Raw genomic sequence first — 23,438 nt, 5'->3', positions numbered from 1 at the left:
TTCATACGGCTGTGTTCTCAGGTGTCGTATTTCCTCATAATGCTTATGGAGATGACCTCTCAAGCCACTGGGAGGTGTGGCTTACTCAATCAGATGCCTGTTCGGATGACCAGGTTTCTGGGTATTCAACAGAAATTGTTTGTTTGGCATTTCATTTCTCTACCTAGTTTATTTTCTATTTTCTTCCAGTGAGTAATATTTGGGCTTGACGAGCATATCGGGTACGCACCGGCAAGAGATTTGAGGATTTTGTTACGGTTCTGGATGTTAGGTACAATTGCGGTTGCATGATCACCAAAATGTAGATCCTAATCCGACGTCACATCCCAGATTTTTGGGTGTAAGACAGTCGGTAGCGTAATGCCATCGACGTGGATATCCAACATGCGCTATATTTGCCGTATCCATGTTGTAAATAAGGTAGTTGATGATTTAGGCGGTGACAATGTCAGTTTTCGCGAGGCTATAAAACTGGAGACATAAGGGAAATAGCTGTTTATTTTATTACAAAGCTCATCGATGTTTGGGCCTGGGCTTGTGGCCATTATTGAGCAGTCATCGGCGTAGGATACAATAGGGACTCCTTCTGGAGGTGAAGGTAGCTTGGTTATGTAGAAGTTAAATTAAAGCGGAGATAGGACACCACCCTGTGGTATTCTCGTTTAATTCTTCTGGGTTTAGATGTTATGTTCCTGAATTACACCGATGCTTGCTAATCAGACCGATGATTTGCGGTCCACCTTTTGAGCCTTGAAGGACAACCCTTCCAGGTATGCAGTAGCGTGCCGTCGTTGACCATATCAAAGCAACGAGTGGGGTTTTTGATGTGTTGGTTTATATCCCTTATTTGGAGGTCGCCGGGGTCGTGTTGTCTTATAAGGTCACGTCCTCTCGCTAGAGTTGCAACCTCCGATGGAAAGTGTTCCCGAAACGAGCTGAAATGGATTAAACGACCTTGCGGAAAGCACGCTCCCCATGACGGGTATCAGTCGGGATAGGGAGGGCAGCAAAACGATTGTCAGTATAAATTTTGTAATCTGGTGGGACACTTTCCTTTTTTAAAATTGATGAAAGTGAGTTTTTCAGTAGTAGTAAAGTCGTCAGAGTGCTCGAGCGAAGTACGGCTAGATGGTCTTGCGGTCACCATTGCGATATCTGGCGAACTGCGGCAGCTTCCAACCATACGAGTGAGGGCGTCTCCTTCTATCCGACAGGACTTCGCTGCTTCTATTTGGTTCACCAACATCTCGTCCCTGCTGTCCACCAGTAGGTTACAATGCCGAAGTCGTGGTGGGCATTGCAATTGCCTAAGATAATGCGATTTTCGCCAGTGAGTAGTGCTCTGATGTTAGGGCAGTATTCACTGCGGCAAAGCAGATCTTGCCGTGATGTTGTGCCGCTTCATAAAATCAACTATCTCCGTGATTTTCCCAGCTAACCCATTACAGTTTAATTGCAGTATTTTGAAATGCAACGGGGAAGACGTCGTCACTCTGGTACAGCTGGCGTGACTAAGCCCGAAACGGCCAAATTCGCTCATTGTTGAAGACTGTATTGTTGTAATGCTTACGATGTTTGTTTTTTTTTTGGTTCCCTAGCTGAATTTTTCTGAGAGTTGAATTTCGAGAGCATAAACTTTTAAGATATCTTATCGTTGACTTTTTCTACAACTTCAGTAGAAAATTTTATTTTGCTTATTTATTCTTGTTTCAAGTTTTGCTGATGTTGTTGTCGAATGGTTCCCTTTGTTAAATTTCTTGACCATCCTCGCTATAAAGTTGCTCTAGAGATAAACACTTTGCAATTATTATGTGATGACAGTTAAAATCGTAAAATCCAAGCGCACTTAACTGAGACATACCAAATACAAATTTAATCAATTTTTATTACGCAAACTACAATGTAGCCAATAAACTCCCAACACAATTGGAATGCTTAAGTAAATTTTATATCTCACAAAAAAAAAAAAAAATAATAATAATAATAAAGCTTGAGTATTGATTACTCAACAATTTGTATTTTCTTATGACCCTCTTGAAATCTATTTGCCTGTGGCTATCAAAGCTTGATTGCTCATTTCATTTGCACTCAAAGTTTGAATTTCTTTTCCAATTGAACATGTAAATCTTTCTGTTTAGCAAATTGACGGAAGAGAAGCACAGTAGTGCATATTTGTTATTGACCAAGAAAATAAATTTGGAATTTTAAGGCTGCGTAACTCTGTGCAATGTTGAGTTGATACCGAAGTTGAGGTTACTGGTGCTGACACACTATTTCGTGATGCGGTGGCGCAATATGGCACCAGCAACACCAGACCCCTTTTAAATTGACAGTCAAGCAGCAATTAAGGCAATAATCTCGCATATCACAGCATCTAAATGCGTGTTAGAGTGTAAGCAGTCTTTGGAGAGAGTCGGGACAGGGAGAAGCATACATCTATATTGGGTCCCAGGGCATATGGGAATAGAGTGGAAAGAAAAAGCGGATGAACTAGCTAAAAAGGGCGCATCCCTTGAAGCTTGCTCCGTAGATGTCCCAATTAGACTGGGCGAAATTAAGCGAAGGCGAGAGGTGCACGACCAAGCAGGAAAGGCGTGGGCTCAAGCTCGGGGTTGTAAAGTGTCGAAGATTATGTGCAGGTCTTACAACCTTAGACTAACAAACTTGCTTCTATCATTAAAAAGAGAGGACTGTAGACTCATGACGGGTATTCAGACTGGACACTGCCTTCTGGCGTCACATGCCTTTAAATTAGGCTTGGTCAGTGATAGCAGATGTAGGAAGTCCGGGCTGGAGGAGAAAACGATCGAGCACGTTCTGTGCTCTTGCTCTGCGCTTGCCAGGCTAAGGCTCCAGCTATTAGGAGTGATACAGCTGCCAGATCTATAAGCAGCAAGTGGCTTAAATCCTAGGAAGCTTTTAGTATTTGCCAAGAGGACGGAGTTATTTTATAACATAGGTCCTGGTTTTTGATAGGGTTTTTCAGTTTGGTTGTTAAAACAAACTTCTGGTAACACTACGGACTTATTCAGTCTATGTGAGGTCCTTATGGATCGGCCAGTTCAACTAACCTAACACCAGACCCCAACAAACTCTTTATGTTAGCACTCGGACTCACTTCCCCCTATGACAACTAAAAGCTTTAAGAGCTTATAGAGCTAACAGCTCTATTCGGTTATTTCCTATAATTAACTCTGCCTGTTATAATCGCAGAACTTATCTGGCTTAAGACCTTACTTACCAGCAATGGTAAGAAGCGGCTGGTCACAAAATGAAAAGGTGCTGCGCAATGGTCAAAATGACAACCTATAACATAGGACACATTCTGAAAACTGCCTCTATCAACTCAGTCTTGCCAGTAGCGCTAATAGCACCAAACACGCGCCTGACACACAACCATCATTTGAGTCAATGGAGGATGTAACTTCACCAACTCTGTGCTAAGCAATGTCAAAAAATCGTTTGGTGTTATAGTGCTAACGCATTGAGTTGACACCGGCCTTGGTGTTCGTGTCATGATGTCAACACCACAAAAAATGCGCCAGTACCCAGGCTTAGCGCACAATAACCAAGGTTTTTTCTTGTTTCTTTACCACAGCCAATATTTCCTACAGCAGCTGTACAAGAAGCCAAGGGCGTGGTTTACCGTTTGGCAAAATGCTAACACAGGTGAGCCTATCCACTGAATACACAAAACAACAAATCAAAACAGAAGAACAAATAATGTGTCCACCATATGACCTTCAGCTACTATTTCATATTAAATTTTATTTCATTTTAATTTTTCTACTTACTTCTTCAGGATTTGTGCTAAACATCGTGGCCGATTCGACGCCGGCACGACTTTTGCTATCCACATTGCTACTACTGAATTCGGTATCCTCCACTGTGTTAACTGTATTAGTTGAATTGCCTTCGACCAAACCGAGTTTCGTTGGACCGGTGGTATTAGTATGGGGCGTGGAAAATTTGCCAATACGTAACCTGAGACGTTTGCGTTTTCTTTGCGCCGTTGCATCGGGCTAGAACGAGATGGAATAGAAAATTTATAATTTATGAGCATACAAATTTTAAACATAATAATGTACTCGATGGAGAGGGCAAGGAGGAAACGGAGACAAAGATGACGAGGAAGTAGGAGCCGAAAGGAAATTCAGTTGGTGAAGAGTGGAAAGGGAGCGTGCGAGGAAAAGGAATGGAAAGGTAGGAAAACTCAAAAACACTCAACCAAAGCTTAGAGAGTGTTGCAAATGTTGGTAATTCTTAGGTGGATTGAATCCAGTATCGCGCTAGTACGGCCTACTGCGGGAACGATTGTTAAAACTCCTGGAATCTTCGAGTAAATGGACTTCATTCATCTCTTACCACATCGCTGCTAACCGAAGGGAATATTCTAAGAATATTAATCCGTTGCATGTATTTTTTATATCCAAATAGGCAAAAAGATAGTTTGTTGCGGAAATCGCAAAGGACAGATTGCAACACGGAGAGCCGGAGAGCAGGAAGAAGACTTTGAGAAACGGGCGTGAAAAGGAAAAGGAGGAAGGAATGAGGTAAAGTAGAAGAGGACGAGAAAAGATGGTGGGAGTTGGTGCAGGTATACAAAAAAGGAGTGTAAGGGGGAGGAACTGGCAGAAAGGAAGACGAACAGAAAGAGGAAAGGAAACGGGTAGTAAGAAATGGGGATGATGAGATTTGGAGTAATAAGGAGCAACTAAAGAGACAGACAAACCGAGAGCAAACAAGTAAGGGTGTCTAAATTCGGGTGTTACCGACTGTTATATACTCAGCGTGAGTTTAAATTCTATAGTTCATTTCAGATAAATTACTTATTTAATTCTACTGAGGCATATTTGAAACTATTCCCAAAAAAGTATGGGGGTCTAGATTCAGGTTTAACCTAAGTTGTATTTACGCTGCTGTTTATTTTACATATTTTGTTTGCACATCTGCATTTTAAGGAAACATACCTAAAACATGAAGTTTTCCCTGTGTTTCAATGATATGAACTTTGGTAAAATAAGAGTTGATCGTAACGGCATACACGAGTAAAGATAAGTATAGACTTCCATATTTCAAAACGCTCAGGATGAAAAAATTAATTGATTTAGCCATGTCCGTCCGTCCGCCTGTGATCACAATAACTTGAGTAAATATTGAGATATCTTATTGAAATTTTATATAGGAATTCTTTGGCACTCATCTCCCATCGTTACTTAAAATTAAAACGAAATCGGATTATAAGCACGCCCACTTTTTATATACATACTAGCAGACCCGGCAGACGTTGTTCTGCCCTAAATTTGGTCTATCTGCAAACATTTTAATAAGATTTTTCCGTCTAGCTCTGCCCTCCCCCCTCTTCACTTTTTCTTAATCTTTTTATTCACTCCTCCCTCCGTCTTCTCGCTTCATCTATCTCGGTCGTTGTCTCACTCTATCTCTTTCTCAGTCTCTTTCTCCTTCCCTCTTTTCTCTTCTCTCAAGTTGTTCTCATTCTTCGTCATACCTTATTGCCAGTCCCAGTCCCACTCCAGGTCTCAGTCCCAGTCCTAGTCCTAATCCCAGTCCCAGCCCGTCTCTGGTCTACTTCCCTGAAAAAGGATCGTAAATACTAATATAGGCAAATTTGTAAACCAAATTTCAGGCAAATCGAAGAGGACATATGTAAATAGGTATGTGGGTATTATGACTTCATGTCTTTATTTCGGCTTCGCATGCATATTTATCAGTTTTACCAGGTTGATCGCGACTAAATCGAATATGACAATGAAAATTACTTTAAAACTCTCAGCAACAGCTTTCATTTGATATGCATATTATACACACATTCTAGCGGTATCCGGGCTCACGTTTCGGCCTATATCTCGAGACTCTCGTCACCCAGGGGTGCGGAAAATACCCCGTATTAAAGTACTCATAAACAGCTTCCATTTGATACCTATATTGTACAAACACATCCCAAGAATACTCAAGTCCACGTTTTGATTTCGAGACCCTAGCCAGAACGGCATAAAAAGTATCCTATGTCCGTCTACTGTTTCTAAGCTACCTCTGCACCAATTTTCAGCCAAATCGTTTCATCCGTTCTTGAGTTAAAAATAGTGTAGCTAACACCACTTTATTTTATATATATTGTAACGAATTTGCTGCAAATCCTCTTATTTTCCCTTTTGCTAGGTTCGTATCGCTAAACTGTTGAATAAATAACTCCAATATTGAATAATGGAAAAATGGCCTTTATTAAAGTACTTCACAATAACACTTATACTTTGCTACTCGCTGGCTTAATAACCAAACTGATTGATAACTCAAATGAAACTCTACTATTGGCCGCCAGATCGCGTGCTTAATCAATAACACATTGATAGCTCAACTCAAACTGAATTTCAGCGCCTCTACATACATCTGTTGCCTTTTATACTCTTTGGCTGGAAGGTGGGTAAGTACATATGTACATGGCACAAACGAACATGGAAAAGCGGTTAGAGTTTGGTTCCGCATTTACTTTATGCTGCTTTAAAATTTTGATTGGTTTCGAGTCGCCCACTTTATTGCTAAATAATCCACAATTTTCGAGAAAATGTAATTTCTCCTTTATGTTTGTTATTTTGATTATTTCTCTGCATTTTAACAATTCGCCTTAACTTAAAGCTATTTTTCGAAATTTCAAAGCAAACCGGCAGGGATACAAGGATAAACTTGTTAATCAATAACACATTGATAGCTCAACTCAAACTGAATTTCAGCGCCTCTACATACATCTGTTGCCTTTTATACTCTTTGGTTTCCTCGTTCGCATTTTTCTAGAATCCACTAGCATTGTCCATGAGCTCTCAATCTTCTCAGCTATAACTAAAATTGCACAATTTTATACATCTTTTAGGCGCTTCCACAATCTACTAGTCCAGTAGCTCTCAAACTTCTCAGATATATGCATGTGTTTGCGCATTGACTCTCCGCTGCTCGTATTCGTACATGGTACATATCAGGGATGCACCTTAACGTTAAGCTAATCGTTTATCAAAAAATTTCCACCGTTTTCGTTGAAAAACTTCGAAATATTATCGATAAAGAAATTATCAAGATAAATTGTATCTCGTTTTTAACCGAAACGAAAAGCTTTCGTTAAGGTTAAAAACGTTAACAAAACCGTGATACTTTATGTTTGAATTGTGCTGGCAATGCTATAGCCATGGTGAAGCCGTAACAGCGAGCGGACATACACACACAAACTCCATGTAGTGTGTTTGTGTAATTCGTTGGTAGTAATGTCAAAAATACTCTGAGAAATTTTCGTACTGTCAAAAGTCATGAGAAAAGTTGCAATCAGCTTGGCTAATGCTTTCACCTTTAATGACTCCACCATCAGTCAGCTTTGCCAGCATAGTTTGAAATTAATAATCAACATAAACGATTTGATTTCGTTTTGATATGGCAGAAAACGAAACGAAATCATTTCGTTAATTTGACGTTCTTAACGTTAATAAACGAAACGAAATGACTTTGTTTCGTTTATTCACGTTAATTATCGTAACGAAATGATATCGGTTCGTTGGTTAAGCATGCCTGGTACATATGTGTAGACGCAATTATTTATTAGTTTATGTAAATACATAAAGATTGAATTATTGATGTGAATGTTTGTAGTTTACAGTCTCTCGCGCACACATAGGCGTATAAGTAAATGCATCTGTGTGTGACATCTCTCGGCTGCCTTATATATGTGTATACATGATTTGATTATTGACGTAAATATCGCTTAGCATCGCCTTAGTGATGGTATAGCTTAGTGATGCTAATATCCGTGACAATATATATTAGGCCGGGTCGATTTGTGGGGAGGCAAAAAAATCGCCCATTGCTCTGTGAAAATCATATTCTAGGGATCAAAATAAGAAACTTTGCCGAAGGAACCATACCTCTAAAACGAATTCTGATGTCCCCCCTTTGGGTCGTAGTGGCAAATTTTGAAAAATCCCACTTTGAAATGCCTATGTTTTTTCTTTTTGGAGTTTATTTTTCTCTTTAGAAATTTATTTAGTCAGAACATATGTAAATGAAAAAATGAATTTAACTTAGTAGTAGAAAAGAAATTAAAAAAAAAAAATATTAGAAATTAGCGTGTTTACCACCCCCTTTTAAAACCAAGGCATCACTGCGATGCATTTACATGTCGTAAACATAGTTGTGTGGGTTTTTTATTCAACCGTTTTAAAAAATGAAGGAATCACTGTGACACAATTGCAGATCGTAAAATTGCTTGTGTTGTTTTTTTTTAAACCACCACAAGACACAGCAGGTAGAATTGAAATTGCCCCTACCCAAAAGTTCGACCCAAAGGGGGGGGGGGGACATCAGAGTTCGTTATAGAGGTATGGTTCCTTCGGCAAAGTTTCTTATTTTGGTCCCTAGAATACGATTTTCACGGAGTAATGGGCGATTTTTAAATCGACCCGCCCTAATATATATATATATATATATATATATATATATATATGTAGATATGTATAACATTATTATTTAGTAAATAATATATCTAGAGTGTTGAAATTTGAGCTCGGCCATTTTTACTAGATATATTTCTCTGTTATAAGCCTAACATATTTATCGAATTTTTTTACGAGGGACTTACGAGGGACGACCCTTTTAATTTTACTAGGAATATTTCCTGCTATATGGAAAGTATCCATTCCCACCTTATGTTATGTTAATTTTTCTTCGAATCATGGCTCCCGAAACATATGTAGAAAATTGTTTAGTCATAAAAGGGGCGGTGCCACGCCCATTTTCATAAATTTGAATTTTTTCCTATTTCTTGTTATAATTCCACTTGGTAAAACCATTGATAAAAGGCTATTTTTGTAAAGATATAGTTTATTTTATTCGTCCACGAGCCTTTTTTAAATCTTTCATATAAAAAGGGGCGTGGTCGTTAACCGAATTCGTTAACATTTCTTCGTTCTTTATAGTAAATGCACACTTTCGCGGAACTTTGTTATGATAGGCTTAACGGATTTTGATTTATGATTAATAATATTTGTAAAATTGATTTTATCACAAGTGGGCGGTGCCACGCCCGTTTTCAAATTTTTGTCAAGAGTCTCAATTTCACTCCCCACATCAAACTTGAACATTCTAGGTGCATTATTTACAGAAAAACCAATTTGTTTCTGCTTTCCAAAATGTTTATATAACCCATATAACAAATTTCAATAAGATATCTCAATATTTACTCAAGTGATCGTGTGCACAGGCAGACGGACGGACGGACATGGCTAAAACAATTGTATTACCACAGTTAACATACTCTGTGTGCAAAACACGCCGAGTTCAAAATGGATACTTGACCATCCATGATGGTTAAATTACAAGTTAACTGAAAGTTAGGTGATCAAATGGCTTCTTCTAAGAGTTCACGGTCAACAATAAAAAGCCGCATAACTATTCTCTCATTTCATCTGTATGTGTGTGTATATGTACTGTGAGTACTTTTCGAATTTGTGGGTTTGAATGTGTGTGTAAATATGTCCAGAAAGGATCGTAAAATAGCAAAAAATACAGCCCATCTGGTAACAAATTGATAAGAAATTCAGTTAGTAAATGTACTTTGGACAAACGAGAATCAAACAACAAGACATAAAATTTAAGTTTACATTGGTCCACTTATGCGTCTGTCCTCTTTCACTTTACCCAACAAGTACCCATTAGCTCATTCTAAATTTCATTGCTTGTCCATTTGCTGCAGGTGAGTGTATTTCATTATTTTTATGTTGGCCCCAAGATACAAAAAAGAAGCTTGTAGCATTGGCTGGAAGGTGGGTAAGTACATATGTACATGGCACAAACGAACATGGAAAAGCGGTTAGAGTTTGGTTCCGCATTTACTTTATGCTGCTTTAAAATTTTGATTGGTTTCGAGTCGCCCACTTTATTGCTAAATAATCCACAATTTTCGAGAAAATGTAATTTCTCCTTTATGTTTGTTATTTTGATTATTTCTCTGCATTTTAACAATTCGCCTTAACTTAAAGCTATTTTTCGAAATTTCAAAGCAAACCGGCAGGGATACAAGGATAAACTTGTTTGCTTCAAATGAGTTCACACTGTAGGATTCAGTTTTATGCAACCCTCAAAGATTATTCTCATCTATTCTACAATCATTCCACCTGTCATCTCCAGCAAAGCAAGGAATATCCCATCTGGACCCGGCGATTTAAACTCGGTAAAAGCTCATTAAATTTTGGTATTTGTCACCAATCCTGATACCTTGTTGTTACATTACTCTTCCGAATCATCTCTTGCATAGTACTTTCCTCATTCTCGGCAATTCGCTGGAGCATTCTATGTCTGCACAGAAATTTGGCCATGAAACCTTTTTCGCCTTGTTGATTTCACCTTTATAGATCCTCAACAGATCTCGATACTCGTCCCTCTTCGACCTGCTGATTTCACGTTTATAGATCCTCAACATATCTTGATATTCATCCCAACACTCCACTTTCCGCAACTTTTCCTAACATAAAAATCTCTTTTTCCTGCCCTCTAGAAATACTAAACTCCTAACTCCATGCCATGGGCCATGCAGTAGGATGCCAGGATAAGGAATGGTTCTTTTCCCCCCTCTTTTTCGATCCCCGCTAGGAATTCGGTGTTAAAGTTAGATAGCATATACGAGATTAAATGTTTTCTGATCATGACTTAGAGCTGCTTTACATCTATGCCTTGTAAAAGCTGGTACCACAAGCGCTGAGTCCAGAAACCTTTCCTCCAGATAAGAGCCATAGCTGCTGTATCAGCGCTACATCAAACGAACCCTCCGCAAGATTCGGTAGGAGCTCGCTCAACGCCACTTTACTGTGTTGGAGATTTATCTGTAACGAGCCGGGCCAGTGCGCATATTGCGCAACAAATATAAAATTCTCATATCAAATACCAACAGAAGTAAGCTGTTCTATCAATCAAACATCTATAAGTAACGTTCAAATGACGCGAGAACCAGATACGGATAGAAATTTAACATGCAAATGCAACAACAACGTTGTGATCCTGATATTAATCTGGTTCAATTTCTGATCCGTATAGCAGATCTGTTCGTTTTGTTTTCTGTTGTAGATTTTTTTACAGCTAACAGTTGGTAGCACTGAAATAAATATGTATACATATGTGTATACATACAAAAGATTTCGCCATATTTAAAAGCAAAAACACGAAAAGAGTAAATAACTTGAATAAAATGTAAGGAAAATAGTTTGTTTACGTGCGAAACTATTTTAAAATTAATAATTCTATCAGTATCTTCAATTTTTGTGTACGTTTCATCTTCTTATTTTCGACAAAACATATGTTTTATATTAGTGTTGCCAGCTGCAGCAAAAGTTGATCCAGATGGTTCCAGTGAGATTTGATCGTGAGCCAGAGCTCGATAACTCAATGGAACGCTCCTATAAACTTACATGCGCTTGCGCTGCCATCTGGCGAATGTTAGCAACTGCCGGTAATGCAGTGTTAGTTCTAGTCAAATATTCACGATAGTGCCATAGTACAAATAGATTTCTTTGTGTGCTTAAAATCGTTTATTTTTAACAAATTATTTTAATAAAATATAGCTAAACAAAAGCACTACGACTAATAATGCCCAAAGCTCGCTAATAGCACGAATCCCCATCCTTACAACCAAAACTTTATTTATAGATTTGGATTACAAATAAGAGCGAAAAAGGGACCTGCACATAAAAACAGTAATTAGAAATAATATATAAGATACTCGCAGCGTCATTGAGCTTTTCGTTTTTTCCAAATTCTTCGCCACTGTGCTTACGCAATGCTTTCTTCCCCGCTGTTTTCTGGGTCTGGAGGTCCGTTTCTCCTGTTCGAATCATCTTTGTTAGACTCACAGCATCATTGAGCTGTTTGCTCACTTCCAACACGTCTGCCTCTACGCCTATACATTTAATGATACAAAAATTTCTCCTGATAAACAAAATAAGTTGAAATTATTATTTAAAATTTTCGCTTGCTAATTAAATAATATAGCAATGAAAAGAAAAGAGCCTTGTGTTGCCAGTATCTGGCATTTTCGGCAGGACCGTTTTAAAGCCGTTCCGACGACTGAAACGGTTTCAGTTTCGTTCTTTTGGTTATTAAAATAGTGGTTTTAGTTACAGTTATGGTTTCTGTTTCATTCCTTGATTTTAAATGACGATACCGAACTTTAATTCAAATACTCAGAACTTCAATTGTAATTTTCTGAATAGCAATTGCAATTTTATGAACTTTTGTTGCTAATTTCTGAATTTAAATTGGAAATTTTAAATTTGAATCTTAACTAAAACTGTAATTTTTTGCACTTTCATTATTCGGCCGTTAATTATTAGCCCAGTAACTTGATATTATTTGAAAGTGATAAAATAACTAGTAAGGAAGGTTAAGTTCGGATGTAACCGAACATTACATACTCAGTTGAGAGCTATGGTGACAACATAAGGGAAAATAACCATGTAGGAAAATGAACCGAGGGAAACCCTGGAATGTGTTTGTATGACATGTGTATCAAATGAAAGGCATTAAAGAGTATTTTATGAGGGAGTGGGCCATAGTTTTATAGGTGGACGCCATTTAGGGATATAGCCATAACGGTGGATCAGGGTTGACTCTAGAATGCGTTTGTACGATATGGGTATCAAAAGAAAGGTGTTAATGAGTATTTTAAAAGGGAGTGGGCCTTAGTTCTATAGGTGGACGCCGTTTCGAAATATCGTCATAAAGGTGGACCAGGGGTGACCCTAGAATTTGTTTGTACAATATGGGTATCAAAAGAAAGGTGTTAATGAGTATTTTAAAAGGGAGTAATCCTTAGTCCCATAGGTGGACGCCGTTTCGAGATATCGCCATAAAGGTGGACCAGGGGTGACCCTAGAATTTGTTTGTACAATATGGGTATCAAATGAAAGGTGTTAATGAGTATTTTAAAAGGGAGTAATCCTTAGTTCCATAGGTGGACGCCGTTTCGAGATACCGCCACAAAGGTGGACCAGGGGTGACCCTAGAATTTGTTTGTACAATATGGGCATCAAACGAATGGTGTTAATGAGTATTTTAAAAGAGAGCGGGCCTTAGTTCTATAGGTGGATGCCGTTTCGAAATATCGCCATAAAGGTGGACCAGGGGTGACTCTGGAATGTGTTTGTACGATATGGGTATCGAATTAAAGGTATTAATGATGGTTTTAAAAGGGAGTGGTGGTTGTTGTATAGGTGGTCGCCTTTTCGAGATATCGCCATAAAGGTGGACCAGGGGTGACTCTAGAATGCGTTTGTACGATATGGGTATCAAAAGAAAGGTGTTAATGAGTATTTTAAAAGGGAGTGGGCCTTAGTTCTATAGGTGGACGCCGTTTCGTAATATCGTCATAAAGGTGGACCAGGGGTGACCCTAGAATTTGTTTGTACAATATGGGTATCAAAAGAAAGGTGTTAATGAGTATTTTAAAAGGGAGTAATCCTTAGTCCCATAGGTGGACGCCGTTTCGAGATATCGCCATAAAGGTGGACCAGGGGTGACCCTAGAATTTGTTTGTACAATATGGGTATCAAATGAAAGGTGTTAATGAGTATTTTAAAAGGGAGTAATCCTTAGTTCCATAGGTGGACGCCGTTTCGAGATATCGCCATAAAGGTAGACCAGGGGTGACCCTAGAATTTGTTTGTACAATATGGGTATCAAAAGAAAGGTGTTAATGAGTATTTTAAAAGGGAGTAATCCTTAGTCCCATAGGGGGAGCCGTTACAAGATATCGCCATAAAGGTGGACCAGGGGTGACCCTAGAATTTGTTTGTACAATATGGGCATCAAACGAAAGGTGTTAATGAGTATTTTAAAAGGGAGTGGGCCTTAGTTCTATAGGTGGACGCCGTTTCGAAATATCGTCATAAAGGTGGACCAGGGGTGACTCTAAAATGTGTTTGTACGATATGGGTATCAAATTAAAGGTATTAATGAGGGTTTTAAAAGGGCGTGGGGCTTAGTTCTATAGGTGGATGCCTTTTCGAGATATCGCCATAAAGGTGGACCAGGGGTGACTCTAGATTGAGTTTGTACGATATGGGTATCAAATAAAAGGTATTAATGAGAGTTTTAAAAGGGAGTGGTGGTAGTTGTATATGTGAAGGCTTTTTCCAGATATCGACCAAAATGTGGACTAGGGTGACCCAGAACATCATCTGTTGGATACTGCTAATTTATTTATATATGTAATACCTGCCAAGATTTTAAGGGTTTTTATTTCGCCCTGCAGAACTTTTTCATTTCCTTCTACTTAATAAGGTAGGTGCCACAACCATTTTATAAAGTTTTTTCTAAAGTTATATTTCGCGTCAATAAAATAATCCAATTACCTTACCATGTTTCATCCCTTTTTTCGTATTTGGTATAGAATTATGGCATTTTTTTTCATTTTACGTAATTTTCGATATCGAAAAAGTGGGCGTGGTCATAGACGGATTTCGTTGATTTTTCATACCAAGATAAAGTGAGTTCAAGTAAGCACGTGAACTAAGTTCATTAAAGATATGTCGATTTTTGCTCAAGTTATCGTGTTAACGGCCATGCGGAAGGACAGACGGACGACTGTGTATAAAAACTGGGCGTGGCTTGAACCGATTTCGTCCATTTTCACAGAAAACAGTTAACGTCATAAAATATATGCCCCTACCAAATTTCAAAAGGATTGGTTAATTTTTGTTCGACTTATGGCGTTAAAAGTATCCTAGACAAATTAAATGAAAAAGGGCGGAGCCACGCCCATTTTGAAATTTTCTTTTATTTTTGTATTTTGTTGCACCATATCATTACTGGAGTTGAATGTTGACATAATTTACTTATATACTGTAAAGATATTAAATTTTTTGTTAAAATTTTACTTTAAAAAAAGTTTTTTTTAAAAGTGGGCGTGGTCCTTCTCCGATTTTGCTAATTTTTATTAAACGTAGATATAGTAATAGGAGTAACGTTCCTGCCAAATTTCACCATGATATCTTCAACGGCTGCCAAATTACAGCTTGCAAAACATTTAAATTACCTTCTTTTAAAAGTGGGCGGCGCCACGCCCATTGTCCAAAATTTTACTAAATTTCTATTCTGCGTCATAACTTCAACTCATCTACCAAGTGTCGTCGCTTTATCTGTCTTTTGTAATGAATTATCGCACTTTTTCGGTTTTTCGAAATTTTCGATATCGAAAAAGTGGACGTGGTTATAGTCCGATATCGTTCATTTTAAATAGCGATCTGAGATGAGTGCTCAGGAACCTACATACCAAATTTCATCGAGATACCTCAAAATTTACTCTAGTTATCGTGTTAACGGACGGACGGACGGACGGACAGACATGGCTCAATCAAATTTTTTTTCGAACCTGATTATTTTGGTATATGGAAGTCTATATCTATCTCTATTCCTTTATATATGTACAACCAACCGTTATCCAATCAAACTTAATATACTCTGTGAGCTCTGCTCAACTGAGTATAAAAATGGTAGCGCCGTATCTGTTTTACACCTTTATGAAGGCAATTAAAATAAAGCTTGCATTTAATTTTTAAACATTAACTATAATGACAATTTTAATGTCAACACTAATAGCTATTTCAACAAATTAGCAATGCTACAAAATGCCATATACTTAACACGTTTATAAAAAAATTAAATACATCAAAAGCACATACACGTGCAAGCTCAACACCCCAACTGCAACACTAACTATGTAAAATGGGGTTCTACATGTACATATGTATGTGTGTAAGATAGATCTGCCAACTTGAATATTTATGTATGTACACAAACTTTTTTATTTGCTAGTAAGTCACCCTAGGCGTATGAATAACCCAAAACAATTGTGCCATAAACAAGAAAGAACCGCACTTTAATCTAACAATTTAAGTAATTAAATTGGTGATGGGTTTAATTTGTATTTATACAATGAAATTTTCACATTCGTAGACAGAGTTGGATTAAGGTTTCATTTTTGGTGTTTTTTTTTTCAACTCAATTTAAAATTGTTATTAAATCTTATTTTGTTTCCAAAACCTAATTACATACACAACGCCCTTGTTTATTTAGTATAGCCGGCGTTGATTGACAATGTAATAAAAAAAATAAAAAACAGAGAAAGGACCAAAACTTTGAAAATGAGTTTATTAGTCTATTTTCTCATTTGCTATTTCATTTTGTTTTTTGCTTGTCGTTGGCTCTTCAGTGAATTTAATCATTATCATTGGTGTGATGGAAATTTGCCTATTTACTATTTGACAGTATCGTTAACAATGGATGTTTCTAGCTGGATGTGACATCGGTAAAGACATCAAAATACACACATACAATCGGCAATACAGTTATTCGCAAATAGAGACAAATAGGACATTGAGACATTTATACATATACTTAGTTTCTGTTTTTAGTTTTTTCCTACAACTTGAAAATTTCAACTGAAAAACTTGTCCTATACTTAGTTTGTGATTTGAAACTTGGAATGCGTCTTAGAACCCGATTTAGTTGAATCTTAGGACCTGTTTTTCAGTACAAGTTCAACGCAGTTTGCCAGTCTATTTGAACTAAAATTTCAGCTGAGCTTAAGCGGCCGATCTGAGAGGATTAAACTCTAGTTAACCTATTAGTTATTTGCATTCGTTGGCAATGGCGTTGAATATACAACAAACAACACGCATTTGGGCTTAATACCACTACAGGTCATGTTGATAACAACGCATACTTCTAAATTCTCAAAAGTTGTTTCGAAACAGTGACTTAACTTGGGAATCATAACGTTCTGAGCAAAAAAGGAAATTTTTATTATTAAGTTGAAAAAAGATAGTTCCCAATATGTATTTATGTGTGGTTCTCTCACTGGACTCAATTGTAAAATTCCAATGCTAAAGTATTTTCACGAATAAATAAATAAATAAAATAATTAAAAACAAAATTTTAAGTTAAACGGTTTTATTGAAAACAATACTTACATGAAATAATAATAATACGAAAATAATTAAGTAGGTCCTAGGTACTAGTCATCACACTCCTTATCAATCTAGGGCGTTGATCAGACAATTAAATAAAGGCGTTGGGCGCGTGAAATTTCTAAAAATGTGAGGCGTAGCATAACCTGATTAAGGTTCAGTTGGTTTTACTTATGACTGTCAATAGAAATATGACGCGTCCAACGCTTTTATTTAATTGTCTGATCAAAGCCCTAGATTTATAAGGAGTGTGATGACTAGTACCTAGGACCTACCTAATTATTTTCTAGCACTTCGTATTATTATTATTTCATGTAAGTATTGTTTTCAATAAAACCGTTTAACTAAAATTTTTTTTTTAATCATTTTATTTTCAAGTTTTTAGTCTTTATTTAATTGCCTATTATTTCTGTTGTTGTTGTTGTTGTAGCGATTAGTTACTCCCCGAAGGCTTTGGGGAGTGTTATCGATGTGATGGTCCTTTGTCGGATACAGATCCGATACGCTCCGGTAACACAGCACCATTAAGGTGCTGGCCCGACCATCTCGGGAACGATTTATATGGCCACATTAAACCTTCAGGCCATCCCTCCCTCCCCACCCCAAAGTTCCATGAGGAGCTTGGGGTCGCCAGAGCCTCGTCTGTAAGTGAAACGGGATTCGCCGCTCGAAGGTGAGGTTGACAATTGGGTTGGAGAAGATATATATTGCGCTACACAACCCCTTGAATCCCGCCTATTATTTCTCATTCTATTTAGTTCATTTAGTGACTCATTATTACAAGGACTCTTTCCTGACAATTTGTTACAACCTAAGTCCTCAATACATAATCCTTCCAAAGACTTTACTCGACTCTGCGCCACGTATGCTTGTCCCTCCTCCAACTCCAAAATATTTTGATGTCACTTCTACTGGACTGTATGCAATATTTGTTCCAAATATGAGCCAAATCGGGCATCATAGGTCGCTTTCTATTCATGTATGTATTATGTGTTCCAAATATGGACCAAATCAAATCGGACCACAAATACGATTTTTTTGAATATCTCGATCTTAGCGGCGATTTTTTTTGATAGGTCGCTTTCTATTCTTGTATGTATTATGTGTTCCAAGCATGAGCCAAGTCGGACCACTAATACGATTTTTGTGAATATATCGATCCTTGCGCCACCTAGCGGCGATTTTTTCATAAGTCGCTTTTTATTCTTGCATGTATTATGTGTTTCAAATATGAGCCAAATCGGACCACAAATGCGAATTTTGCGAATATCTCGATGCATGCGCCACCTAGCGGCGATTTTTTTTCACAGGTCGGTTTCATTACTGCATGTATTATGTGTTCCAAATATGAGCCAAATCGGACCACAAATTCGAATTTTGCGAATATCTCGATCCTTGCGCCACTTAGCGGCGATTTTTTTCTTATTATTGCATTGTCATCGGGTTCTGAACTATATTCCAAGTTTCAAGCTTGTAGCTTATCGGGAAATTACTTAAATTTCAATTACAAGATTCGTTCACAACGGCCGTGCGGCCGTCCATGCGGCCTGCCTATCAACTCAAGCTAAATAAAATCGTTTAAAAATGAATATAATGAATAAAAAATATGAATAACTTATTTTTAATTAATAGCGCCACGTATTTATTACTCATAATAAACAGCTGTTGGCATTGGTGGTACAACCTCGGGGAAGATTTTTTTCAACACACCTAAACTCGATATAAACTGGAGAAATGTGTTGGATATGCATTTGAAATCTGTGCATTTCTCAAAATCTCTCAAAGGTTGGAAAATAATTTGGGAATGACTTTGGACTCGAGAACTATGCATTTTACAAAATTTCTCAAAGTTTGGATAGTAATCGGAGAATAAAGTTGGATATCAACTTGATAACTATCTGGTTTGAGAATAATTAGAGCATGATATTGGATATCAGCTCTGTAACTAGATATGTATATAATTCGCTGGAGAAATATTTTTTCCATGTTTGTTGGGTAAAAAAAATCCAGCTGTTGCCGTATCTACAATTAATCTAGATAATAAAAAAACAGTGTTGCCGTACAAAAAAGCATACCACAAAGGCGGCCTTAAACTGTGACTGAAAAATTGCTTAGTAGTTTAATTGGAGTTTACATTTGACTAGAGTTTAAGCAAACTTAATTTAAGCTTAGCTTAACCAACTACTGAAAACCCGGGCCGTAAAATGTGTTTGCGCATGAACACGCACACGTTTATGCAAATATTCTCCGCTAGGTTACGCACGTATACCGATATTAAGGGTGTTTCAAGTAACATTCAGGCGAGCTAGATACTTAGAACTGGAAAAAGAAACCAATCGTCTAGGCTGCGCACTGTTCGAGGCATTTAAAAATGTCAGAGAGTCATATCCTTTCAGCATGAAATAAAAATACTGGTGGTGATGATATTTATTGAGCTTTTACTTCTTCTATGCATTTCGGTGCTATTTTACACCTTTTTTAGGGAGCCTAGTGTATTTGACAAAACATAAAACAATTACAAAATAGTCAACAATTTCATATTAAAATTTCACTTACATAAAACATTAAATTATAACATATAAGCAAACAACATTGAAAACAATTCACAATTTATTATTAATGACTTGTGACTATTTCCGTGCGCGTACATGTTTCTTCTCCGAAATCGCTGTTGAATAAGCGCAATTTATGTTGTCCACATCTTCTTTGAAATTGACAGCATCTTTTATTCGTTGCTCTATCCTCAGTCCTTCCAGTTTCAGTCGGGTTTTTGTTCTTATTTCTATGTCTAGTATTCGTACATTTGTAAAGTCCGCTGAATGTCTGTTGTTTGTAAGGTGGTCAGCTCAAGCTGTATTCGTTTTATTATTTCTCGCGTCTGCTTTGTGCTCATTGACTCGAATTCGAGTCAATTCGCTGTCAGAGTTTTCTTTGATAGTTCCTCAGCATTTCAAAGCATTACAATGACGTCTAAATATATATGTGCTGACCTCTATGCGTTGGCGACGACGAGTACCGAAGAATATTTAATGATTAGCTGTACGAGTTTACACGGTCATCAAAATAGTCTAACGGACAAAAACGCAGCATCTGCACTTGCTAGGCGATACTATGCGATTGAAAGATGATGCTCTGGCTAAGGAAGTATTTTTATCGGAACCCACCTATGGAAGCAGAGGAGAAGGGCGGCCCCCACTACGCTGGAAGGACCTGGTGGTAAACTATTTGAATTCCCTTGGTGTGATCAATTGGAGCCAGCTAACCCACCGCAGAAGCAGCACGCCTTGTCGGACGCCCGTAACCGTTTAAGATGTTAAACGAAACTTAAGTAAGTAAGTAATGTGCTGAATTGTGGAAATGCCCCTTTTGCCAATGTATAGTTGCTGTATTAATTTATGCAAGGAATGGGCTGAGTAGCTTGTTTAAGGCGTTGACTTGGCTCGTGCATACTCATACATACACATATACATATGTTTGTGTCTATGTATTAAGCGCCAATTTACAGTTTTTCTTTGCCTTTATTGAAAAGATTTGTTTCGCTGACAGCCTTCGAAGGTTCGGTTGAATGGTTGAATGACTGAACGTTTGAGTAGTCTGAAGGAAGCTTATTTGCATATTTATGTATGTATATATACAAATTTGTTGCTGCCTGACTGATTGTTCATAGTTGATACAGTTATATTTATTTGCATGCGACGCATTGTAAAAGGTTTTGGGTGGATATATTGGGCGGATGGGAGTTTATAAGTGAAATTTATGATTTTGCTATCCAAAGTAGTAAAGATTAAATTGCTTTTATATTCACATACATCGTATAATACTATATAGATATGGTGGTGTAACACATACGAATGCATGTATGTATGTATGTACAGCATGTGTGAAAGGTTTTTCAGATTTTCTCCCATATAGAAGGTAAAACTACATTTTTGCCCTTTGTATAGAAGAAAATCTCAAAAACCCTGCGAATAAAAAAAAAAATGGCAAAATTCAATGCCAATATTGTATTGTATTTCAATTATTTCCATATACATCAGTACAATAAAATTTTTAAATTTTTATATCACAACAGCATTCATAAACAAATTCACATTAAAATAAAGCTTGCGATTTATTAAAATTAAAAAGTAAGAGTTAGAGTTAAAATAATGAATAGTAATAAAATAAAATTTTAAACTACAAGTGAGGGTTTCAACAAAAAGAGATAGTTGGCCATTCTTCTATGTTCCTGGAGTAAGACTACTGAAATATGCATAAAGCGTTTGTATAAAGTTGCTTTTGTTTAACTTGTTCCTTATACTTGACGGGATGGAGTTCCAAAGATGAATAGTGTTGACGAAAAAAAGTCTTGCTGATGTTACCGAGTTAAATTGTGGTACAATTAAGTCACTTAGACGAGCTGACCTAGTAAAAACTAAATTTCTATGCAAATAGTTCGGCGTGGCCGACATCATGAGTTTAAATAAAAATATGCAATTCCTTGCCTTGAAATAATCTAAGAAGCCACAACCAAGGAGATGGTGTCTCCAGGGGGAAATATGATCGAACCTGGGCACACCATATACATAACGGGTGATGTTATTAAACAGGAATTCAACCTTATGCGCGGAGTGAGAATCCAGCTTACTATATATGTATCAGCTCAGAAAACGTTATTATAGGCAAAAGGAGTTGCAAAGCAAGTTGACGCCTTGTGCTGGTAGGGGTATATAGACTAGACTGCCGCAGATTGCGTAGGGTTAGATACACCTTGCTGATAACCGAATTTATATGGTCTTTTCACGAAAGCTTAGAATTTATTATAAATCCTAGGTTCTTGATTTTATCAATAACTTGGAGGTTCACATTATTTACATGTACTCGTATGTCAAGTGGCCCACGATTTTTGCTGATAGGTAGCACAAAGGACTTATCACAATTTAGTAACAAACTATTTTCAGTCGCCCATTTGTCTATCATTGACATTGAAGTCATCACTGATGTGACAGCAAAGACGGTCAACTTGCTTGAACGAGTCAGATAAATAGAGCTGGATATCATACGCATACGCATGAAGTCTCACATATTGACACACTCCAAAAATATCACTATGAAAGAGGCTGAAAATCAGAAGGCCAAGAATGCATAGTCATTTGTGACATCTCAGAACCAATTCGAACCCGCTGGTATCTGAATATTAAGTAACTATTCATTAAGCTCAGAGCATGATTACTAAACCCAAAGTAAAATTTCAGCTTGCTGGAGAAGAGCGTATGATTGACCGAATCATGCCTTGGAGAAATCAAGCACACATAACAACGTTAAATGATTATCGTCAAAAGCAGTTCTCAGATCATCCAAGATCTTAAGCATTGCACTGGCACAGCTATGATTTTTTCTAAAGCCTGACTGGAAGGGGGAAAGTAGATTATGCTCATTAATATATCTAGAAATCTGATCATGCATTATTGTTTCAAAAACCTACGAAAAGGCTGGCAGGACACTAATCGGACGAAAATCAGACGGAGAGCTAACACCACTTTTTTTAGCTACAGGTAAAATAGTTGCCACTTTCCAACAATATATGGTAAAACCAGTTTAATGAACCTGATCGGCAGCCCCACCTCGCCTACGGCATTGGAGTGTATTTTGAACACACACCCTCCCACATCATATTCACAGACTGTGGCAAATTCAAACTGCGTTCCTCGGAAACAACTAACTTCACTGGGTACAAGCGGAGGAATTGCAACACATGACGTGCTACTTGAAAGGATAGTATTGTTTACCACATTAGGGGAGTAAGCACACTCTACCTTTTCCTTGCTATAAACTTTTAACTTTTTAATATTGCGTCAAAGGACGATAGTAGGGAGTGCTGTATTCAGCTTGGAACCATAATACTTGCGTTTCTCTAGCCTTGTTATATATGTAGCCCTATTTCTAGAAAATATGAAGGCTTGCCAATTTTCCTGCGTAGGTCTTCTTCTCCACGTAGAATGCAAACTATTTCTCTCTTTGATAGCAATTTCAACATTCTTCGTAAACCAGGGACAAGACGAGCACTTAACAGAAACTTCACGTACAGGCACATATTTGTCAAAAACACATTTAAGGACACTTACAAGAAAATCAAGTTTTTCGTCAACCTAATCTTTATATCTAAGCAGCAAAAAATAAGATCATGGTCAGTTATAAAGGATATTTGATCAAACTTGATGACACTGGACAAATCACAAACAATATAATAGTCGAGAAGACTAAGAGAGCAGTTCATAGCGTATCTTGTTGCCGCAGTCCCATGCTGGCAATGGCATCAAGAAAATTAATACTATAGCTATCACGTATAACATTGACATTAAAATCTCCACATACAATAATATTGCCATATTCACCTAGGAACGAGGACACAACATCAAAAAACCGGTTCAAATTAGTGTATTTATG

General features: G+C 37.4%; 1 protein-coding gene across 1 annotated transcript in view; it reads right to left on the bottom strand.

Moving 5' to 3' along the window:
- The window catches only part of 5-HT1A (5-hydroxytryptamine (serotonin) receptor 1A), a 407,259-nt gene that overhangs the window by 122,803 nt on the left and 261,018 nt on the right, over positions 1-23,438 (bottom strand). The window contains exon 7 of the mRNA XM_067777162.1: positions 3,795-4,022. Within this exon, the coding sequence (XP_067633263.1) occupies positions 3,795-4,022 (228 nt within the window). The remainder of the gene's footprint in view (positions 1-3,794; positions 4,023-23,438) is intronic.

The sequence above is a fragment of the Eurosta solidaginis genome, chromosome 3, assembly GCF_040869045.1.
Source record: "Eurosta solidaginis isolate ZX-2024a chromosome 3, ASM4086904v1, whole genome shotgun sequence".
Classification (NCBI taxonomy): domain Eukaryota; kingdom Metazoa; phylum Arthropoda; class Insecta; order Diptera; family Tephritidae; genus Eurosta; species Eurosta solidaginis.
The sequence above is the reverse complement of the archived record's forward strand: the minus strand, read 5'-3'. Positions and strand labels throughout refer to the sequence as shown.